Source organism: Gallus gallus, chromosome 6 (assembly GCF_016699485.2).
Source record: "Gallus gallus isolate bGalGal1 chromosome 6, bGalGal1.mat.broiler.GRCg7b, whole genome shotgun sequence".
Classification (NCBI taxonomy): domain Eukaryota; kingdom Metazoa; phylum Chordata; class Aves; order Galliformes; family Phasianidae; genus Gallus; species Gallus gallus.
Window position 1 is genome coordinate 90,435 of NC_052537.1, and position 22,359 is coordinate 112,793.

General features: G+C 51.6%; 2 protein-coding genes across 21 annotated transcripts in view; both read right to left on the reverse strand.

Moving 5' to 3' along the window:
* Nucleotides 1-4,775: 4,775 nt before the first annotated feature.
* LOC121111076 (protein MANBAL-like) overlaps nucleotides 4,776-22,359 on the reverse strand; it is a 614,289-nt gene continuing 596,705 nt past the window's right edge. The window contains exons 1-9 of one of the 20 annotated variants that reach the window (XM_046943225.1): nucleotides 11,486-11,810; nucleotides 10,414-10,462; nucleotides 9,858-9,946; nucleotides 8,070-8,119; nucleotides 7,849-7,945; nucleotides 7,696-7,747; nucleotides 7,419-7,504; nucleotides 7,125-7,303; nucleotides 4,776-6,696 (exon numbers count right to left, since the gene is read on the reverse strand). In XM_046943225.1, coding sequence (XP_046799181.1) covers nucleotides 6,589-6,696; nucleotides 7,125-7,274 — 258 coding nt within the window. In that variant the 5' untranslated portion in view covers nucleotides 7,275-7,303; nucleotides 7,419-7,504; nucleotides 7,696-7,747; ... (3 more) ...; nucleotides 10,414-10,462; nucleotides 11,486-11,810 and the 3' untranslated portion in view covers nucleotides 4,776-6,588. Of the gene's footprint in view, nucleotides 6,697-7,124; nucleotides 7,304-7,418; nucleotides 7,505-7,695; nucleotides 7,748-7,848; nucleotides 8,120-9,857; nucleotides 10,463-11,485; nucleotides 11,811-12,400; nucleotides 12,439-22,359 lie in introns of those variants that run through there. The other 19 variants (XM_046943223.1, XM_046943222.1, XM_040702626.2 and 16 more) reach the window with 19 other exon arrangements.
* Nucleotides 14,283-21,296, reverse strand: LOC121113301. Its single transcript, XM_040702603.2, has 8 exons — nucleotides 21,198-21,296; nucleotides 20,442-20,519; nucleotides 20,038-20,097; nucleotides 19,275-19,343; nucleotides 18,871-18,972; nucleotides 18,054-18,158; nucleotides 17,202-17,349; nucleotides 14,283-17,016 (listed from the first exon to the last, which is right to left on the reverse strand). Exons 1-8 carry the CDS (start codon nucleotides 21,286-21,288, stop codon nucleotides 16,962-16,964), a joined length of 708 nt encoding a protein of 235 aa, XP_040558537.2. The 5' UTR covers nucleotides 21,289-21,296; the 3' UTR covers nucleotides 14,283-16,961.

The following is a 22,359-nucleotide window of genomic DNA, read 5'->3' on the forward strand; positions in this document are numbered from 1 at the left end:
GTGCTCCGAGTGTGGGAAGGGCTTTATAAACAGTTCTAAACTCAGCTTCCACAAGCACATCCACAGAGGAGACAGACCATCACAGTGCCCCAGGTTTGTGAGAACCTTCACAAGCAGTTCCTGCCTGATGACCTACCCGCACGTCCACCCAGGCAACAGAGGCTGCAGTGCTCCAAGGGTGGGAAGACCTTCAGCCAGAGCCCCAGCCTGGTCAAAGCCTGTGACTTTGCACAGTGATGAACCTTACAAATCCCTTAGGCAGAGGAAGAGCTCGGGGGCCAAAGTAAATCAGGGTCCCCCTTCCTTGCATGGGAATAACCCACACTGCTTTCTGGAGACACGGTGTTGAGTGCGCATGCAAAGGAGGGTCCAGAGTAGGTTATGGCAAAGATACTGGAGACCCATGGGATGTCAGCAAGTGGGTCATTCTGCCGGGTGGCACAATTCGGCCACGCCTGCGTGCAGGGAGATGCCCGGGGAAGTCACCTCTTCTCACCCTCAGAGAAACCCATATGCCGTGGGGCAGCAGGTGAGGACCCAAAGGAAGCCTCAGCTGTATTGAGAAGTCACCAGGGAGGAAGAAAGTCTGTCTACAAGGAGTGTGGGGAGAGCTTCAGCTGCAGCTCCACCCTCGGCAGACCCCAGTGAAGCAACACAGGGTAGAGCCTCTTTGAGTGCCTTGACTGCAGGAAGAGGGATGTCCAGAACTGGGAGCTCACTGCACACCAGTGGATCCACGTTCAAAATGCTGTGAATGTGCAGCCTGTAGGAAGAGCTTCAGGAACTGCTTGACCTTCGTGAGGTGCCAGAATGTCTGCACTGGGGAGAAGCCGTGCACATGTGTGTGCTAACGAGTCCACATGGCAAGAAGCCTTACAAATGCCTTGAGTGTGAGAAGGGCTTTATGCAGAGTGCAGAGCTCCTCACTTGCAGGAGACGGCACTCGTGGAAGAAGTGCTGAAAATGTCCCGAGTGTGGGAAGAGCTTCAAGCACATCTCCAACCTGGTCAAGTACCAGAGGTACTCAAGGTAGAGACCTTAGAAATGCCTGCAGTGCAGGAAGAGCTTCATCCCAAGCTTGAACCGCATTACACATTGCCTAATCCACAAGAAAGGAAGGCCCTACGTGTTTCTTGCCTGCAGGAAGTTTCTTTCAGGCCTCGTTTCTCATGGGAAAACACCCACTGGAGAGACCTTGAGGATGCTGGAGACCCCACAGATGAGGGAGACCCAGATGCTTCTCACCACACATGAAGAGGTTGCAAAGGAGATGGCATCGCTGACGCTCTCTGGATAAGGGACTTAACATCCCCTTTTCTCTGTGAGGTCTCCTTCACACCATGGAGTGCAGTCTCAGCACCCACTTTGTCACAGACTTCAAGCACAAACACCGTAAGCTCCAAATGTAACACATTCTACAAGGAAGGGGAGAGGCTTAAGAGATTAAAGGGATTTATTTCAGTGTAGAATGTGTGGTCCCGAGGGACAAGGAGCCAAAGGAGAAGATAAGGAGAAGCAGGAAAGGCAACAGAAATTGTGGTGCTGATGGTGGGGACTCTCCTGTCACAGAAGCCTGACTGGCCAGCAGATGGAGGAGGCTGTCTGGGACAGGAAGCGCATCCCCAGACTGCTCATCCCAGCAGGAACTGGACAGGGCAGGGGGGCAGGGGAAGGGGGGGCCGAGGGAAGGTAGCTGGAGTGGTGGTGCGGGGTCACTGCCTCTGCAGCGCCCGGCTGGCCTTCAGGAGACGTGCTGGCCAGCAGCACCATGAGGTCACCAAGTGCATCAGCGGTGACATCACAGGAGGGGGCAGGCGAGGAGGGAGGCAGAGCCCCACCTGGGTGCTGGCTGCAGGTCCTGAGCATGGCAGCCGGAGGGCAAGGCTTGTTCCTTCTCATCTGTCCCTCCCTGAGCACACAGAAATGCTCCCTTGCCCTTCTCAGGGAACCTGAGAGGCTTGTCCAGGGCAGCTGGACACAAGAGGACATTGTAGAACTCTAAGGAGAGCAGCACTCGCCAAAGCGGGCTGCTGCTGCCCACGGCTGTAGCTCCAGGGAAGCAGCAGCCACGACTCAAAGGCAGCAGAGAGGGAGCACTCACTGGGCAGTGAGAGGCAGCTCTGATGGAGCAGCAGCCCTGGTGTCCGTGTGGCATTTGGCTCTTAGTTCCTGACACCCTGAGCATGCTGGGTGAGCATGCTGAGGCTCCTGTCCACGATCCAGAAGAAACGCAAGGTGTAACCACCCCGAGCATCTCCATGCCCTTTGGCAGGATGCAGTGCTCTGCAGCAGCCCACCACAGGTCTCTGGGAGATCCCACCACCAGAAGGACATCTCTGGCAAAGCTCTTCCTCGGGCCCGGGGTCCCTCCAGAAGAAGAAGAAGCAGGCAGAGACTTACTGAGACAGCAAACTCTTCGGGGGCGCTGCTGACTTCCCCACACGGAGAGACTGCCCTGGAGATGTGCCAGATGGTGAAAGCTCTCGGCTGGATTTTCTCTGGCAGCCGGATGACCACATGGCCCTGAGATCCTTGGAAAGCCCAGCAGCTGCCAGGAGAAATGTCAGGCAGCAATGAGAAAGACACGTCCATCAGCAGCGAGGCAAAGAGCCAACAGAGCTGGCTGTTCCTGTGGCAAGGAGCACAGAGTTTGCTTTCTCTATGGGCTGCCATTCTCCTCGTAAATGAACACTAGTCAAGGGACAGGAGGGGAATATCAAACGGTTTTGACAAAACATTTGGAGTCAAGCACCTTTCTCTGCTTGCCCAGAGCCAGCAGGGCAGCCCTCCCCAGCATCTGTCAGCTCATCACCCTCCCAACACTGTGCTGGAGCTGCAAAGACCAGTTCAGCCCTGGCCCTTCTTCAGGCTGCTCTGGCTAAGCAGGCCAGGGCTGGGGCTGGGAAATGTCTCCCACAGCTTCTGCAGACCAGTGGACCCACACAGCTCCCACTACCCTGCCACTCTGGAATGAGTCCCTCAGAAATGAGGGCTGCCAGCAGGGCTGCCAAGGACCAAGTTCCTCAGCAAACTGCCACCAAGAGATGCGGGCAGGTGGCAGCAGCTGGGCCCAGCTCAGTCCCCTCCTGATGGGAGGGTACAGCTCCCAGTAATGGCAGGTGGCAATAATGTGGGGAAGAGTGTGGGCTGAGCAATGCAGCTGGGCCAAAGGACTTAAGCCATTCTAAAACTCCTTCAGATATTTCTCCGACAGAAAGCAGAGCTTGGCAGGCTCTGGGGAGTACCAGACACAAAGCTGAGGGTAGTGAAGCTGTCTGTCTACCTGTGGTTTTCAGAGCCCAATCGAGCATCCAGATGTAGTTTTCAATCACCTTGATTGCATCTCTTGTCAGCTGCAGAATTTCCTAGCAACAAATTGGGAATGGAGAGAGAGCAGTGAGCACAAACACAAGAGGAGATCAGTGTGACCAGGGAGTCCTAGCAGAGAGCGAAGGAAAGACTCCATGTCCGTCCAGAAATCCGGCAAGATCTTCCCGAAAGTATGCCCTGATGAGCCACTGGACTCCAGAGACACAGCAAAGGCCGTCTTTGGGTCCTGCCTGTTCCCCTTGTTGCCATCCTTCTGCCCACTCCAGAACAGCCTGGACAGGCAGTAGGATCATGCCAGGCCCTCTAGTGGTCCAGCTGCAGCAGGCCTGGAGAATGGCCCTTCCAGCTAAGCCTGACCTGCAAGTCTCTTGGAAGGGACAATGTCCAAGCCAAACCCAGCAGGTGCCTGGCTGGGGCCCAGCCCAGGGGGAATTCACAGCGCTGTACAGAGCACTCTGATCCCAGCTGTACCATGCAGCTAGCACCAGCTGCAGCTCCCAGTGAGGGGAGCAGAGCAGCTCCAAGACACAAGAGAGGTTGAGCCCTGAGAGCCAAGTGTGGGGCGGGTAGCCAGAGCACAGAGCTGTCTCTGGAAGGAGCCAAGAGGAAGCAGGAGGGAGCAGCACCATTACCCCTCTCTTCTCCTCCTGGATCCCGTTGTTGCTGAGGACATCACCCACTGCTTGTAGAATGCTCTCCTTCCCGGCAAACATCTGAGTAATATTCACGTTCAGCTCCTGCCTTTTCTGCTTGAGCAAAACCAGTGAGATCCTGAAGGCAAAGGGAAAGCAGGTCTCGTTCAGCGTCCACCCTGCAGGTCGGAGCTCAAATGCCGTGAGGTGAAGGGTTATGGGGCTTGTACCCTTCCTTATCCCCCAGCCCCTTTTGTTCCTTCGGTTTGCCAAGGACTCCCTTCCACTATCATGGGTACAGATGGGAAAGGTTGGAGCCCTAGGCACGAGGCAAAGGAATGCAAAGAGCACACAGCCAGCTGAGGCCATGCTACAGAGCCAGGTGCATGGCAAGAAAGTGTTCTTACCCCAGAGACAGGAGCTCATCCACAGGTCCTGCTAACACTGCCTGGAAGAGAAGGGTATTCGATGGGAGAAAGCACAAGGAGCACGGCCAGGGCTTCCAAAGGAGCTTCCCGAGGAACCGCTGGCAGAATTTCCTGCTGCTTCCCAGCAGTTTGCAGAGGCTCCCTGCCCAAAGTTGGGCTCTTTAGCCAAGGGCAAACAGTCCTTGTAGAGCAAGGGGATGATCACAGCCTGTCACTAGCAGTTACAGTCTGGCTGAAAGGCCACGAGTTGGGAAGACCAACAGGGAAACGTGCGAAAAGCAGCTGAATTTCAAGGGAGAGACATGAAGCCGACGAGTTCATCACCCTGCAATTACCAGCCCAAAGCTAGGGACGTTTTCACTACCTATTGAAAGAGGCAGCACCATTTTTAAAAAGTTATTCTTGTTTTTATTTTAAACAAAAATATTTTGGTTGTATTTAGTATATATTTCAACAGAAAATAAAATGTGGAATACGATAATTACTAAAGGCATACCGTAAGTTCAGCTAATCAACATTCCAAAACAGGTATCGAGCTGTTCGGAACCAACTGCAAATACAGCACAATCCCACCTCTGAGTGGGATTGAGCAGGTATGTCTAATCAGCGCTGCGCACACGCCAGATGCAGGGGGGGATATGCCCACCTAGCCTGCATGCCGGAGGGCAAGAAAGGCACATACTTAAAGACCAAGCTGCTTACATATGCATTAGATGTCCAAGAAAAGTTTGGGTTATTACAATGAGTCCCCAGAAGGACTGACAACCCCCTCCCCCCCGCCCCAAGTCTCAGCTCTTTTACACACGCGTGTCTCTCGGTGGTCTTTCTGATGAAGGTCATGGTGCTATTTTCTTGGGCTTGGGTTACGATGGGTGGCTCTGATTGGTCGTCTCATCAGCCACAACTCTGTTCACCAATCCGCCGCTTCTTTGTTAATTTGTGGTTTTACTGTTTGAGCCTGCTACCTTGCATTCCAGAGATAGGGGAGCTAACGATGTTACGTGCAAAGACAGGACACCCGCTGTCTGCACTAACTGTCCAAGTCCGTAGAAAAGCATCTGTTATCAGCAGTGAGAACCTGGCTTAGCAAGGTCAGATCTGCAGCTGCCGATTCAACACCTCATGAAGGCACATAACTTTTAGCCTAATCTGCTTTCCTCAATTCACACCCCCCCAAAATGAAACCCCAGCATCCAGGATTTCCAGTTAGCAATGACTCATTCAGTCTCGTTCAGTCAGAGAAAGAAGCAGCCTGCTGCTCCGAGGTAACAACCACACAGGGCTCATGGCAACCAGTTTTTGGCTGTGGAAGCACTCCTGTATTTTGGGTATTGCGTGCATTACTCTTTCAGTAGTTGTACCTCTGTTAGAAGAATGCAACAGAGCCCACCTTTAGGGAACCTGCAGAAGGACAGAGTTAGATAAAACAACTACCATCCTCACCCATGGAAACTCAACAACGATACCAGTTTGTGTTGTTTGCATGGGAAATTTTTGTCATGTTTCTTTGTCCTGAGATGTCCAAGCAACTTCAGAGTGCTTTTGTCTCACATGCTTTGTTCTGCTTTCCTTGTGCTGTCCACTCGTCATTTCCACCAACAGCAAGGGAGAGCAGCAAACTGATGGTTTCAGCAAATGTGCTGTTCTGCGTCTGTTCTCTACCAGAAACCTAACAGCACTACTGCCATACCTGGGCTCACAATGCCTTTGTCAATGGAGGATGGCAGTCTACGTATGCAAAAAGACGGCAGACTTGCAGCCCTGCCACAGAAGCCTTTCCTTCAAAGCCGCTCTGAGCCCTGAGGAACCTCACACAGCAGGTTCTCCTCCCACTGACTCATTTGTGGTCTAAAAAACCAAGATGTGAGCTGGCATCAAGAAGCTTAAGATGCCTTACTCTGTGGCTACGTCACCACCTCCCACTCTCCAGTCCCGTCTAGCCTTATTTCAGTCTCATACTACACTGGATGGGGACTGACCCATGAATCACATCACATAAAGTCCTGCTTATGACTCTTTGCTTGTAACACATCAGAAGCCCTTCCCTTCCAGTTTCCTCAGTTCCTCTCCATTGTCTGCGAAAGGTAAAGCATGGCAATGCCAGAAAACCAGACGACATACTCGGATGCCTTTGGTACAATCTCTGAGGAAGCATTACAGGTGATTCCTTTGTCTTTTGAGGCTTGTCGGTCAAGCCCTTATCGTTTCTTTTTGCTTTCCTTCTTGGGTTTCTTACTTAGCTGCGCAGCACTTGCCTTTGGTTTCTTCACCGCCTGCCAGGTCTTAGTCCCAGAACCATCCGAGTCCTACAGGAATCAATTCAGAAATAGTCAGGAAACTTTTTCAGGTAACAACTGGTTGACAGCTCGTTTAGGGAGCGCAGGTTTGGCTGCCAGAACTGGAAACCGCCTTCCTGACATTAAGGCAAACTAGAAACTCCATCTCTATCTCGTTCCCAGAAATCTAAAGTCGTTTCCTGCAAGGCAGTCCCAGCAGAGGGACACACTCTGCCTGGTGGTTAATAGGGCACATCAGCAGCAGGATGACAAGGTGAGCTTGGACCTAAAGGCTTCTTGCGTGCCATTGGGAACAGCACGCGCACAGAAGGAAGGACAGAACAAACTACAGCACTGTCACCAATGCCGGGGCACGCTGCCATAGGCAACAGCTACAAATTGTTCCCTCCCATCCTATTTTCTGTGCACGTGTATCAAGATCAGAGAGCACAACTTACTGTCTTACGGGACTGGGAAACTGGCAGGATAATGGCTAACACACAGAGAAGCTGGAAAATGGCTCCAAAGAAGAGTCCGTGGTGCAGCACAGTCTCCATCAGCGTGGGCTCAGAGATCTCCGGTGGGGAGTAATGCCGTTCAGCAGCCATAGTGCAGACGTTCTCAAGGAGAGCGGCTTCTACAACAGTGAAAAAAAGAGTCACTACTTCTATTGTGCACTCTGCTGTTACTTTCTGCTGGCAAAAATTTACAGGCTAACTTTGAGAGGTATTCTGAAGATATCCTTGACTTACTGATCTAATAACAGAGAGGGACATGAAACTTGCATTTGCGTTGTCTTTTATCGCCTGCCGAAGAAAAGGGTCCTCAAACTTGAGTACTGGTACACATGGAGGTGAGGGGAAGGTGAGAAAAATAGGACAGGTGGACATAAAATAAGGGAAAAGCTTAACAGGCAAGAATAAACTTAGCCCCCAAGTTGATCACACATTCACAATGTTTTATTAACACTAATAATTAACAACAATAATCTTAACAATATTCAAGTTCACGTTATACATTTTCACGTACCTTGTGTATGTATTCACAACCGTGCTGCTGCTGTGCTGTACGACACCAACTGCTGAAATAAAGCACACAGAAAGCGGATCTGTTGCAGACAGTGCCATGAGCTGTGTTTGAACAACACTGTGTTAGCGCATGGCTACAGTAAGTTACACCTACCCTGCAATGGCCACACAGGAAGTTTGTGACAGTCACAAATTGTTCTCCTGAGTCCCAACTCAATTTCTCAGCCACTCAGGCTCTGTTCCTCGATATTCTGCAGCGGAAAAGTCACAAGGCAGAAATTCAAATAATCGGAGATGTCATCAAACATCAAACGTTCTCATGGCAGTTGTACTCATTTGTACTCAACTGCACTCATAAAGCAGGTGTGTGCTTACCAAATGAGCAGCGTTTGCTTCCAGTTGTTAGTAGCAATCTATGCCGAACGCTAAAATACAAAGAGTAACCTATGCCTAACACTAAAATATGAACAGTAATCAATTCCTAACACTAAAACTAAACACTAATATCAACAACAAAACCAGGGACGGGGACCTAACACCTACAGGGGGGAGATGGAACTAGGGGCCCGCAGAACTCGGCTCCAGAGGAGCAACAAGGTGGAGGAGGAGCAGGTGGTAAGCAGTGCCACCCAGCTAACGCCGGGGGTGGGGGCTGCACAGCAGGTAAGGAGCCGAGCGCCTGGACCAGCGATGGTGGAGCTGTGGGGCCTGGCACGATGGTGTGGTGCCAGGCCAGCTGTGCCGCAGGCGGATCCACCTCCATGGGCTCAGCATCATCTGGAGGTGGATCCACTTCCATGGGCTCCACATGGTTGGTCACAGTGGTGGTCCGGGTGCAACGGTATCAGACACTCCTCATCCTCCGCTTGATGTTCATGGCGGGCCCCCTCCTCCTCTTTGACTCTGGGGCCCCCAGCTCCCTCTTCCCATTTAAAATAGGGCTATCCCCAGCTCTCGCTCTTTTTGTACTGGACATGGCTGTCACCAGCCCAGCACTCTCAGAGGCAGTTGCGCTGGGTGGGGCAACAGGGACCATGGTGACAGCTGTGACATGATAGGGAAGGATCTGCAATGGCAACTGCGCTGCTGGGAGTGGTGTTCTGCATAGGATGAGGAGAGGGCTGGGGGACAGGGCACGGGATGGGAGGTAAAAGCTGTTCCCTGTGCTTCCCCCTCCAGCAAGCAAGAGGGCACAGAAGAGCCATCCCCGAGAAAAGGGCCCTCAACCTCCTTCACCCTCTCCCTCCTTCCACAGGGGAATCCCCTTTTGGGGCTGGTGCATGTGGCACACAACAGCATACTGAGGGATCTCCCGAGGTCAGCGCAAAGAACAGCAGGCTCCAAAGCAGACCTGACTACACCTGCTTCCTGGGAGACAGAAGCCCTGGCTACCATGTCAGCATCTAGCACCTCTTCCTGCATCTAAGGTTTGGGGATTCAAACATTAGCCCACCAAGAGGGCCAATGCCATCCTGGCCTGCATTAGAAATAGTGTGACCAGCAGGAGCAGGGAGGTAATCGTCCCCCTGTACTCAGCACTGGTGAGGTCGCACCTCGAGTAGTGCGTTCGGTTTTGGGCCCCTCAATACAAGAAAGACATTGAGGCCTTGGAACGTGTCCAGAGAAGGGCAACAAAACTGGTGAGGGGTCTGGAGCACAAGTCTTATGAGGAGCAGCTGAGGGAGCTGGGATTGTTCAGTCTGGAGAAGAGGAGGTTCAGAGGAGACCTCACTGCACTCTACAGCTTCCTGAAGGGAAGCTGTGAGGAGGAGGGGTTTGGCCTCTTCTCCCAGGCAACAAACAGGACCTTTGCCACAAGCTGCCCCAGAGGAGATTTAGATTAGACACAAGGAAAAACTTTTTCTCTCAGAGAGTGGTCAGGCACTGGAATGGCCTGCCCAGGGAGGTGGTGGAGTCGCCGTCCCTGGTAGTGTTCAAGAGGCATCTGGACGAGGAGCTATGAGATACGGTTTAGTAGCTTGTGGTAGCAACGGTGATGGGAGGACGGTTGGACTAGATGATCTTGCAGGCCCCTTCCAACCTTGTGATTCTATCATTACCTACACTATAATGCTCAATTGAGTTTTGAACAAAACTTTCAGAGTCTCTGAGGAAATATGTTATGGAGAACAACCCTCCTCAACAAGGCTGTTTGTTACTCACCTTGCTTATAAAGCCCTTGCACTCAACAATCCCAACATAACATCTCTAGTATTTGCCAAAGCATCTTAGCCAGCCTTGGTGGCAAAGACCTGGTAGGTAAGAATTGCAGGACACAACTTTCAGAGGACACCCAGGTACCTGGAAGGATGTCAGTCACTGCAGACCCAAAGACATCATCAAAGCAGGCAGCATCATCAAAGCAGGCAGCATCATCAAAGCAGGCAGCATCATCAAAGCAGGCAGCATCATCAAAGCAGGCAGCATCATCAAAGCAGGCAGCATCATCAAAGCAGGCAGCATCATCAAAGCAGGCAGCATCATCAAAGCAGGCAGAAACACCATGCACTCCGGACTGCTTCCAGTCTTAAAATCTCCCTCTCCCTCCCTCCAATCTACTAAGGCAGCCGTTCCAATGCAACAAACAGAATCACAGAAAACTTCAGCCCAGACTCGTCCCGCTCAGTGAAATCCAGAGCAAGTACATCTTTACAAACCTTCATCCTTGCCCACTCCCCCACTCAAACAGAGCACCAAGGCATGTTGCTCCATTCCTCACCTGGGGTTTTCTTGGTACAAATTCCAACGGGGAGTCCTCTTTCAGACACCTGAAACACCAACGCACAAAACCACATCAGAAAAGGGAACGGATTTGTACTCCATGAAAACACAAAATTCCCCCCTCACAGCCCGCAAGTCACCCTTCTTTTTCCCACTTTACTTCTGTTTCAGGCACGACCAATCCCAGCCATGTGACCAGCACTGACAGCTCTCACGTAGGCTGCCAAGCAGCAGCCATGGCCACTTTCACCACCTGCCTCTGCCACAAGCTCACAGATGGCACAGCACACCGCGCCTGCATTCTGCATGAGCGCCACTCCTTCTGCTCATATCACTCAACTAAAGCAACAAAAAATGTCCCCACTCGAAAAAGGCTCCCAAACCTGCTTCAGTTCACAGCCTAAACTTTAGGCAAACCAGCTGGCTGCAGTTCAGCATTACAAGGACCAAAGCACACCAGGGAGTCACGGCCTGGCATCAGGCACAACCGCCCTCTGCCCTTACTTGAAGGCAGCATCCCTAGCCTGTATTCACAGCTTTACACTTGCACATCCTTCCCTGAGAGGAAGCTGCCCCCGTGCCCAGCAGCACTTGCTGGCACTGTAGATATTGCCTCTGAAGGACAGCACCTCACATGCTGACTCCGACTATTTCTTAACTGTGCCATGTCACTATCAGGATTTTACATATTTTACCGGCAAACAACAGGATACCTTCCTGCTGCACAGCACAGCACAGCCCAGCCAGAGCCGCACCACAGAATCGAAGGGGGGGAGGGGGGGGGGGGGGGGGGGGAGCGGGGCGCTCAGGCTCTGCCTCGAGGCTTTGCCGGGTAACACCACATGTGGCGAGACGATGCTGTCGCCATCCTTGCTGCAAGATCAGGCCCCGCCACCCACAGCTTCGTGCTGTCGCGCTCCGGGCCTTCAGCAAAACTCCACAGAGCGAGGCCAAAAGCAAAACCTCCCCTCCAGACGTAGCCCTGCGCTTCCCGACAGCATCTCCAAGGCCCGCCACGATGGAAAGAACACAACGAGAGCAAGCGAGACGCCAGCTTCCCCTCCACGTACCAACGAAGAGCGACAAAGCACGAGAGCTCCCGCCGCACGACGGAGCACGGGGCTGCCACCGCCCTGCCCAAGGCAGCAGCGGCGCCGCCTGGGAGCCGCCCCGCTCGCCCCGGCCTGCGCTCCGGCACCCACAGCTCTCGCGAGGCCACGCAGCCCGCCTGCGAGCCGGGACCTGCCTCTCGGTGACCGACAGCACCGCGAGCTCCTCTCCCGAGAGCCCCTCGACGCCCCCGGACTGAAGCCCGACCCCGTTCCCGGGACAGAACCCGCCCCGCCCGGCCCCGCTCACCGCCCTCCCGCCGCCATGCCGCGCTGCCCCGGAAGTGCTCTCCGCCGGCAGGAAGCACTTCCTGTCCCGCCCCTAGCAACCGCTTGCGGCGTCACGTTGCTAAGGGCGGCCTAGGAGCGGTCCGGGGCCTGGGAGGGGGGCGGGGGGGTGTCAGGCTGCCGGATTCCTCTCCTCTCGGATGGCTCCGGAGGCATGGAACGTCCCTTTCCCCTCTCCCCTCTCCCCTCTCCTCTCCTGCCCCCCTTTTGGTTGCTTGATCTGCCAAATTATTTCTCCATTCTTGTGCAGTGTTACCTTTCTGATGACTTCTGCAGTATATTATTGCAGTTTCTCATGCTTTCTCTTTTTAGACACTTCTAACAACTTCAGAATCTCAGGAGTGTGCCTGATTCCTTTCCCTCGAGTTGTTAACAGCCCTGTTCCTTTCCACGTAGCCCCACGAGTGTGTACAACACCAAAAGCATGCTCAGAATCAGACCAGATATTAGCTCTTTTGCCTTTAGCCAGCTTAAGGACTCTCATCAGAGCAGTAATTTCTGCCTTCTGTGCTGATGCCCCAGCTAGCAAAGGCTGTGCTTCTATTATGTCCTGATAAGTGGTAACAGCATATCCGACTTTGAGCTGACCTTGTTGTACAAAGCTGTTCCCATCCACGAACCGGGTCACTTCTGTGTCCTTCAAGGGCTGGTCCCTTAGGTCCAGGCAGCTGGAGTGCACTTCAGTTGTCTGGAGACAATCATGCGCTATGGGTTCGGTTGTATTTCCCCTGAGGAAGGAAGCTGGATTTACAGTGTTAGCTGTCATAATAACTACATCATCCTGTTCGACCAGGATTGCCCGATATCCTAGGAATCGGGAGGTGCCCTTTTTGTTCTAAAACTGTGGTAACCGTATGTGATACAAGCACAGTTATTCTTTGACCCACGGTAAATTTTCATGCTTCCTGTATATTTAGGATTACTGCTGCTACTGCTCTCAAGCAGGCAGGCCAGCCCATGCTTACCTCATCCAGCTGCTTAGAGAAGTGAGCGACTGCCCTTCTGTATGGCGCCAGTTCCTGCACCAGGACGCTCATAGCTATTCCTTGTTTTTCATGTGAAAATAAAATAAGTGCATTGGTCACATCTGGGAGTCCCAGGGCAAGGGTCTCCATCAATCTCTGCTTTAGTTCCCAGAATGCTCTCTCAGCTTCTCCACTCCAAGTTAATTTTGCTGGATTTTTCCTCAGCAGACGATATAATGGTTCTACTAATAGTCCGTAATTATGAATCCATAATCAGCACCATTCTGTCACTCCTAAGTCCACAAGTCCTTTGCCGTAATGGGCTTGAGATTTCTACATATTGCTTCATGCTGTCCTTCTGACAATATGTAACCTAAGTAGGTTACTTGGGTCTGCACTATTGGGACCTGCTGCTGTGATAATCTGTATCCACTTAGCCCCAGGGCATTGAGCAGCCTTACTGTCCATTGATAGCATTCCTCTTTGGTCTCCGTTGCAACCAGGACATCATCTACATACATACACTCCTCCAGTTCCTTGGCTAGCTGATTTCCAAAAAAGCTGGGGCTGTTCTTAAAACCCTGGGGTAACACTGTCTAGGTTAACTGAGTTTTTCTTCCTGAATCCGGGTTTTCCCACTCAAATGCAAACAATTTTTGACGTTCTGCAGCCAAAGGGAGGCAGAAAAAGGCATCTTTCAGACCTAACACTGTATAGTATTTCCATTCTTGGCCTGAGTCTAGTTAACAGTGTATAGGGGTTTGCAGCTACTGGGTGTAAATCTTCCACAATCTTATCTATGGCTCTTAGATCCTGAACTTTAGCCTTTCCAAAACAAAATGGAGGACAAAATCCTCCAGCTGCCCTTGCAGGGTTCAGGCACTCGTTTGAGCCTGGACGTGAGTCCTAGCCCTTTTCAGAATTAATTGTTCTTCTGTCTCTGTGACCTCACCCAGCACCGCGTCTGTACCCGCCCACTCAGGATGCTGCTTTTAGTGTCGTTTCAAATCTTTTAGCGACCCTGAGCGGATCGCTCCTATACTCCTGAACTACACATTTCCAGTTGTCTAAACCACCTGTTTTAAGTGGTATCTTAATTCCAATGGGTCCCCTAGAACCCACTGCTTGCCTGAGAGGAGTCTGCGTAGTCGTTCCTACTTTGCTACGAGCACGGGCTGGGATCGGCAAAAAGCCCCTCACTGCCCGTTCATTTCCTTTTCCTCCTTCCTGGCTTTCTGCTCTTACAATGTCACCTTCTTTGTTTCCCTGCTCTCTTTCCTTCTCATAACGGGGAACATAATCCTCCAGCCTTTCCCGTGTTTCTCTAACTTTTAAACATCTTTCTCCAGTGCTACATGCTGAGTAACATCCTCTCAGTCTTTCACCCTTTCCTCTCTTTTCCTTCTCTAAGGCTAATACTAAAGAATCTTGTGGAGCCAGATTAATCCCACATTCCTTTTGCCATTCTGGATGATTTCTAGGAGTAAAAAACATATCCGCATATGCTACTTCATCCCATTTACTTTCCCTTCTTAGAAACAACATTAACCAAAGGAGTATTTTATAATTTCACGTTCCATTAAGGACCCAGCTTTTCCCTCCCTCTAATTTAAACAACGGCCACCACTGATAACAATATTTAATAAGAGTTTTCTCTTCCAATGTTCACCCTGGCTCATCAGCAACGTCCTTCCAGTGAGCCAAGATACAACCCAGGGGGGTCTTTCTCGGTATCTCTTTTGACACCCTTTGCCCCATAACAGTTGCTTATCCTAGCTGGTCTTAGGTATCAGGTGAAAATCCCTTGTCTTTTGCTGGGTAATGGAGTCCACCTACTTCCCCAGGGCATGGGAACACCAAATTACCTGGACAAGAGTTGTAACCGATGTCCCCCATCAAAATGGGGGGACCTTTACAAAAATTCTGTTTGCTGGCTAATGGACTCCACCTGTTCTTGGGCTTCCCTGTGTACATCTCCTGTCCTCCAGCTACAGTCCACTCAAGTTATGTAAAAAGACTTCTTTTCACAATATAGAAAAGCTGTTTTCATGATTCACAACCCTGCCTGTAGGCCAGGTGGGAGGAAGTAAGAAATAAGTAGGGAGGTGGATGGAAGAAATGCAAGTTGACTTCTGCTTACAATTTGCGTCTACCTGAGTGTGGAGCAAATACAACAGGCCACCCCACTTGGGCCGTGATTCGTGTACACATGTCCCAGGCTGCCAGGAGATCATTGTCTCCAGGTTTGTTCCTGGGCTATGGGGCACAAAGCAGGAGTCAGATACAACAAGGGCATCCCCTAATGTTCCAATTCATTGCTCCTTGCTACCCAGAGGCAAGCAGGGGCAAGGGAAGAGGAAGAGTACCTCCATGTACTGGTTCTCCGCCTTTTGTCTGAGGAGAAGAAGTGCACTGAGAGGCCTGAGAGAAGGGGGAGAGTGTGGGGAGCGGGAGTTGCACCGCCACACTTGACAGAGGCACTCCAGGCTTTAGGTAACGACTGTCCAAGAAATCAGAACACCAAGCCTTCCTTCCAAATGAGCCCAGCATGGAGTTTTACCAAGCAGAGAGGAAGGAAGAAGCATGAAACGTAAGCCTTGCAGATGGGCATCCTTCTGTGACAGAAGTTCTTAGTCCTCTTAATAGTGAAGGGAGTGATGTGTGGAATCAAACTCATAACTCACGTAAGGTCATAAACCAGGTATGCTCATTATGGCACCAGATGCAAGGGGGATATCTCCTCCTACCTCTCACACCGAGAAAAGCAATGGTTACGTATTTAAAGACATTGCATACATATATTCATTACATTCCATGAAGATGGGCTGGAATTCTGAGAAATTATTAACATATTGTCCCACCCTCTTGAGCACGTGTCCTAAAAACATGGTGGGGGTCTCTGCTAGTCATTGAATGAGGGCTAGTAGTCTACCTCGCTGTGAACTTCCAGCCTTTTCAGGGGGAGTAGCCCCAACCAGCTTGTACTGGCATTGTGTTTTGCTGGGGCATCTGTTTTACTGTTCCATCTTCAACAACAGGAGTCTATTCTTCTTTCTTAGTGTTGTTTGGCAGCAAGTTTCCATGGACTCTACATTCTTTTCCTGAGCTTACATGTCCACAAGCATCTTGTCCTTCAGCATGAATCCACTCCAACTATGTGAAAGGGCTGTTTTCACAATATGGAAAGGCTGCTCTCATGATTCAGGAGGCAGCTGGAGCTGGGGAACGGATGCAGGGCACGTTAACTCCGACCAGCAAGGAAATTAGGAGAACGGAATGCAGACACTGCCAACTTCTACCAGTTCAAATCTGCTTCAAGACTCACTGCAAAGTCTCAGCTAGAAAAAGTATCAAGTCAATGTATCCAAGAAAAAGAACAGTGTTGGGTTTTTTGTTTGTTTTATTGGTTTTTTTTTGGTTCTTTTTTTTTTGTTTTTAATATATAATAAGACTATGCAGTTACACTGTCAGTCACCACAGAGCTCCTGAAGGAGCTGATCCACATCCTGCTCACACTCCACTTGAACATCTAGTGGAGCAGGGGGTAGTCTTGCAGACGAATCAGTGCAGGAATTTTTACAGGATGTTGCTGCGTTATGGAATCTCTGCATCCACTTAATCATCAGTGTCCAGCAGGAGATCACAAAGCTCTAGAGGCATCGTTGTATCCAGTTCATCATCGGAAACTTCCACAACCACATTGGAAGGGACCAGTCCTCTTGTGCCATCTGTCAGCTCTCCCAGAAACCAGCCATTCTCATCCACATCTCCAAAGACAATAAACAATACTGTCCAGCAGTCAGAGGAAGCTCACTTTCTGGGTTCTCACTACGACCCTCAAAAGGACTGTAGCTATGGTGAGCTAAGAATCTTGGAATTATTGCTGATACTTGTCCTGGAGAATGCAGGGTGAAGGACAAAGGCTCTGCTGCTGATTCTCCGCTCTCAGCTTCAGGGCTGTCCTCTGACAGAAAGCAGCACTCAGGACTGTTCCCGTGGACTTCTTTTTTGGCTTTGAGTTCACGCTCCAGGTCTTCCAGATGACTTTGAAGACCTTTGGTATCTTGGATGGTAGAATGGAATGGACTGGAACTATTGTTGAGATTCTGGTTTGGTTGGGCAGGAGTCTCTCTTGTTGCCTCTCCCAGCTCCGTTCTGCCCTCATCTCCAGCTGGAACACTCTCTCAGTTGGTATCAGGAAGAGCTCGTTCTGCTGCTCTTTCTTCTCTCTTGCACACTCTGTGAGAATGAGTTTCAGAAAGCACTACTCACTGACAGGAAATAAGGGGAAACTTGAAAGACTTTGCAACGTAAGTCCTGGCAGTGTACTGCCAGCAACTGATTTGGCCGTCCAGGATCCTGGCACCACACATGCCTCCTTGCCAAATGCAGCAATAAAGTGTTTTGAGGAAAAGCCAACTCACAGGTATTTTTTGCACATCCATAACGCAGCACCACAGGCCAACAACAGTGCAGACAGCAGCACAGCTGAGAACAGTACCATCGCTGCGATGTGGCGCTTTCGCACAGATTTGTGAACAGCAGCCTTTGTGCTTTTCCCAGCATTCATCCCTGGAAGAAATGAGACAGTGTCCCACGTTACCTTCACCTGCACTACAGACAATCTCTCGGTGTGCTTTATGGACCCAGGAGATTTTCATCAGTGGGTACCTCTGTCTCTGGTGTCTAAGCACCAGACAACAAAAAGGATTGCTTCCACTTCTCGTTGGGTAGGGTGAGGCTGCACCAGCACTGCCCACGTATTCCTCTGGGCTGAGGGCTGGGGCTCTGCCCTGGGGTCTGGGCTTTGTCTGCGGGGAGCACTGCAGAGCAGAAGCCCTCACACTTTCCCCCAGCGCACGCGTCCTGAGCTCTCCCACAGGACACCCCTCAGGCTGAAGGTCAGCCTCGAGCCAGCACAGGGCACAGCCAGAGCCAGCCCAGGGGAAAAATACTCCTGCAGGCTCCTACCACACAGGACCCCGCTCATCCAAAAGGGCAAAGCTCACAACTCTCTGGGAACTGGGAGCAGTGGGAGGTGAGCAGCGTCACAGAGGTCTGCATGCATCTTCTCCGGCACGCTGCTGGAACAACTCACCAAACCCCACTGAGGTCAGCCATTTTCAGAGAGCCACCCCTGGCTTCTTTTACACGTGCTCTGTGCTCATACGCTCAGGTTTGGCTGCTGAGCTGGGGTGCAAGAGCAGGCAGGAAGAGCCTGCAGGCACACACTGACTCTGGTTAGTGACTCTGGATGACCACAGGACAGAAATTACCTGGCATGCCAGTCGTTGGCGCTATCTGCGTTCCTCTGTCCCAGACTGGCAGCGTGGGATGGCTGCCTTCCTGCAGCGCGTCCTGTGCAGTTTGTTGGTCAGTCCCTTTAGAAAGAAAGAGGACAGTAGGATTGGATGTGATGTGTTCTCATCAGGAACTGAGCTACTCCTATTCTGAGCTCAGGCAGAGTCTGCTGGTCCCAGCCCCCAAAGCCACTGCGACCCCCTCCGCTGCCCAAGGGCATTTGGGCCCTCCCAGGAATTGGAGGGTGCCAAAACCTCTCACGCCTCCCGAGGAATCAGCTCCTATGCAGGGCCCTGACGCACTGTGCTGTGAGCATCACCAACCATCGTGTTCCACCCATCACAGCCAGGCAGATGCAGGCTGAAATTCAAGCTCCAGCAGAAACATCTCCAGAATCAGCATCTCCACCTTGTTTCCAGGATTAGCAAAGACAGCCAGCCCTGCTTGGGATGCTCCTCCTGCCTTGAACTTGCTCAGCAGCAGAGAGGGCTTTGTATGAACAGAAGCACAGCACTCGCCACTTGCAGCCACCGGGCTGCCAATGTCTGCACAAAGCAGCTCTGACAAGTTATGGTCATGCTGGGGGAGCAGCTGTCTCTGAGTCTTGGCTGGATGCAGAAGTGGCAGCAGACCATCTCTGGTGCTTGACAGTGCCTGCAAGGTGTTACATGGAACACCACCACAGCACGGCTCTGAGAGATCCCTTCCTGCTGTGCAGGCTACAGCTTATCCACACATGCATATCAGACCTCAGCTTCCCAAGTCTCAGTGAACACACTGAAGTATACTCACCACGCGCTGCATTCTCCATTTCCTTCAGCAGGTCATTTAGGAGATGGGATGAGCCCTGGGAGTATTCTACTCTTTTGGATTCATCCTTTCCTTCTTCTGGACCTAGACAGAATGTATGAAGTTAAATATCATGTGCAGGAAGTTTTGAAGGCCAGTGGTGAGTCAGCGGAGTCAGTAAAGACAAACTACTCCTGCTGGGATTCCAGCAGGGCTCCAGTGCAGGAGGAAACCAAGGATCAGGCCAGGCCTTCCCTGGGGGCACTTCTGCAACCAAAGACCCATGAAAAGTTTCAGTCATACTCTACAGCATCACTGAATAGTGGAGCATACGGGAGATCGTGCCATGAAATGGCACTGAAATGGGCAATGAAAGCTCTCTAAGGAATTACAAAGTCATGACATACCCATGTGATCTGCTGGAGATTCAGTCCCAGAACCTAGAGGGGAACCTGGATCACCTCCTCCAGGCACATCTGCAAAGAAATGCAGGACAGAGCAACTCCCATTAAACATCCTTCCAGTCAGAATGACACAAGATGCAACTTAAGCTGGGGGATTCCTTCACGACACTGTTCTCTCCCTTCCACACAGGAGCACCTTGGAAACAGTTCCTGGGTGCCTGCCGGGGCACCACCATCATACAGAACTAACCCCGTGTGGAACTGCCCAGAGCTGGAGCTCACCCCAGCTCTAAACTCAACTGCATTAAACCTAGGCTTTGGTGAGCCACTGCCTGGAGGCACAGCTGTAATCAAGGACAGAGGAGAAACATTCCTATTGCATGTGCCCATCTCTCTCTTCCTTAGTGACCTGCGGTGATGGAAGGGGCTCACTCAGGTAATGCTGTGGGGGGGAAAGTTCCAAAGTTGCAGAGAGGCCAGGTGACCTGCTGGCTGGTATTCCACAGCTTTCCAAATACTTTCTCCAGGCCATGGGAAACAATTCTCAGAGAGCTCACGGAAGAACACTCGGCCCCTAGAAATTTTCTTACTGGGAGACCTCGGAGATACAGAGACAAAGCCAACGCAACGCTGACAGCACGGAGCACCCAAGAAACAATGACCATCCATGCTTCTCGGGGAGAAGAACCTGCTGGCTGGTGAAAAGCGGAACCCTTGCTGAACTATCCCAGGCAAATATATGAACAAAGGAAGACTGGTGACTTACCTCCAGCATCCCCCTCAGGCTCATAGACAGGATTCCATTCTGCTGATTCACCAGCAGGGCCTGTAGACACAAGCGTGATCAGATACAGGTGAGGAGAGCTTCCACTACATGTGGGGGCCTCCTTTTCCCTGAGAGACCTGCAAGGTCTGGCGGCGGGTCAGGGAATGACACGGCCCAAATACGAAGGTCTGGGCTCTCTCAGCTGAAGAGGGGCAGCAGTAACCTTCCCACTGAAATGTGGCAGCTCTCCAAGTAACAAAATACTTATGACTTATCTGTGCAAGCCCTTCAAGGCGTAAGCACATTAGGAAGACCTTGACAGGATCTTCAGTAAAATTTCACCCATGTAAATTATGAGAGCATGAACGTTTCTGCCTTAAAGGAGACAGACACTCACAACTTACCTCTGGGTTGTCCCACGGGCACACGCACAGAATCCGGATCCAAAGGATCACCTGGAAAGGGAGCTCTGAGCTCATCATCTAGAATCAAGAACAGATGAGAGAAGTTCCCACTGCACGGAGTGATCTCTTTCTCTCTCAGTAACTGCATGTGGGTCGTGGAACGGGATGGGAGAAGGACTCAGGTCATGATTTTGAAAGTTGCAGGGTGTCCAGGATGACCTGTAGGCTGGCACCTGGCAGCGTACACAATACTCTCTCCAGGCCATGTGCCACATCCCTCACAGACCGCATGGAAGAAGATACAGCCTCTCGGGGCTTTCTTACTGGGAGGCCTCTGACGTACAGGAAGGTCACACTGAAGCACCGGAGGAAAGCATGTCTGTCTCTTCCTCTGGGCTGTGGGCTGTGGCTCTGTTGGAAACTGGGATTCATCTATGCGGAATACCATGAGCCTGGAGCAGAAATGCTCGCTCTTTTTCCAGCACACATCTTCTGAGCTCTCCCCAGGATATCTCCCAGGATGTGCTCCAGCCAGCAAGCAGCAGAGCCATGGCCCGGCATGGCTGGAGCCAGCCCTGAGGAGCAGCTCTGCCACGGGCTCTTACCCGGCTCCTGTGGTGCTGCCCATCACCCTCTGCCCAACACCACCCCCATGGAAGGCAGGCCCCAGGGAAGTGTGGCACAGGGCCGTGGGGACACAGCCTGACTTCTTGCCCTCAGTGCTGCTCAGTTTGGGTCCCATCTCTGCCCACCCACCTGCTCCCGGTGCTCGCCATGGAGCAGCACAGGTCTCCTGGAAACACATGGCCATCAGTAGGAGGAAGAGGACAAGGCGGGCAGGGGCCATGGCCCCCCACACTTGCACCATGCTTCCACCACCACCACTGCAGCCACAGTGAGTGTTTCACAGAGCGAAGCCTGCAGCACAGGACAGCGTCGCAGCTTGTGAGCTCACAGCACAGCATAGCACAGCCATAGGATGGGGCATTGTGACCTCACAACTCTGTGATTCTGGGTGGCAGCTCCCCGCGGCCTGAAGCTCTTGTGATACACTGCACCAGGGCTGCGTGAGGCCGGTGCTTACGTCATAGAAATGCAGAATCATAGAATGGCTTGGGTTGGAAGGGACGGTAAAGAACTTATAACCCCAAGCCCACTACCGTGGGCAGGAATGCCACCCACTGGGTCATACTGCCCAGAGCCCCATCCACCCTGGCCTTGAAGACCTCCAGGGACAGAGCATCCACAGCTTCTCTTGGCAAACTTCTACAGTGCTTCAGCAACTCTAAGAGATAATTATTTCCATCTACGTGCATCCGTAACACCTCAGGCCATTGAGGAAGAGATGCAATATGGAAATGGGGTCTGGGTCAAGGATGCTATTGCACGTTATCCACGCATGTGAAACGTGCTGCAATTAAGCAAGCCAAGCGGATAAAACCTCTCTAGTATGGAGAAATACAAACACGGGGAAGCTGACCTTCCCACAAACCTGCCAAGTCAAATGTCATGTGCTTACACTTTTGTTGATACATCTGCAGCTTCATCTCTTTTCATTCAGTTTTCGAGTACCTTGCCTACGGACATCTCCTTTCCTGCACCAAGTGTCTCTCCCATATGTAGTGTGCTTCCAAGCCTGAATTTAGTAACACAAATTGAAGACTTGCTCAAAGTCCCAATGAACTCACCCACTGCTGGCAACTGGATGCTTGGTGGTGAGAGGACCATCACCTATAGGCTTCCACCCTGGTCTCCAGAAACTGTTGCAGGAGTTGCACTCCTTCCACCTTGCTCTGAAGGAATCATGCTGCTGCCCCCTCCAACATTCTCCCGTTCAAGCCTTGACTTCTCCTTTTGGTACATCAGTCTGACTGTCCTTCAGCCTCATTTGTTTGCAGTTCTTGTGATTTGCAGCTCA

Coding starts and splice junctions, on each gene's coding strand:
- LOC121113301 (XM_040702603.2), bottom strand. CDS start 21,288: ATGGCCCCTGCCCGCCTTGTCCTCTTCCTCCTACTGATGGCCATGTGT. Junction 20,098..20,441: donor GCCCGTGGGACAACCCAGAG/GTAAGTTGTGAG, acceptor TTGTGTCTACAG/GCCCTGCTGGTGAATCAGCA. Junction 18,973..19,274: donor ATCTCCAGCAGATCACATGG/GTATGTCATGAC, acceptor CATTCTGTCTAG/GTCCAGAAGAAGGAAAGGAT.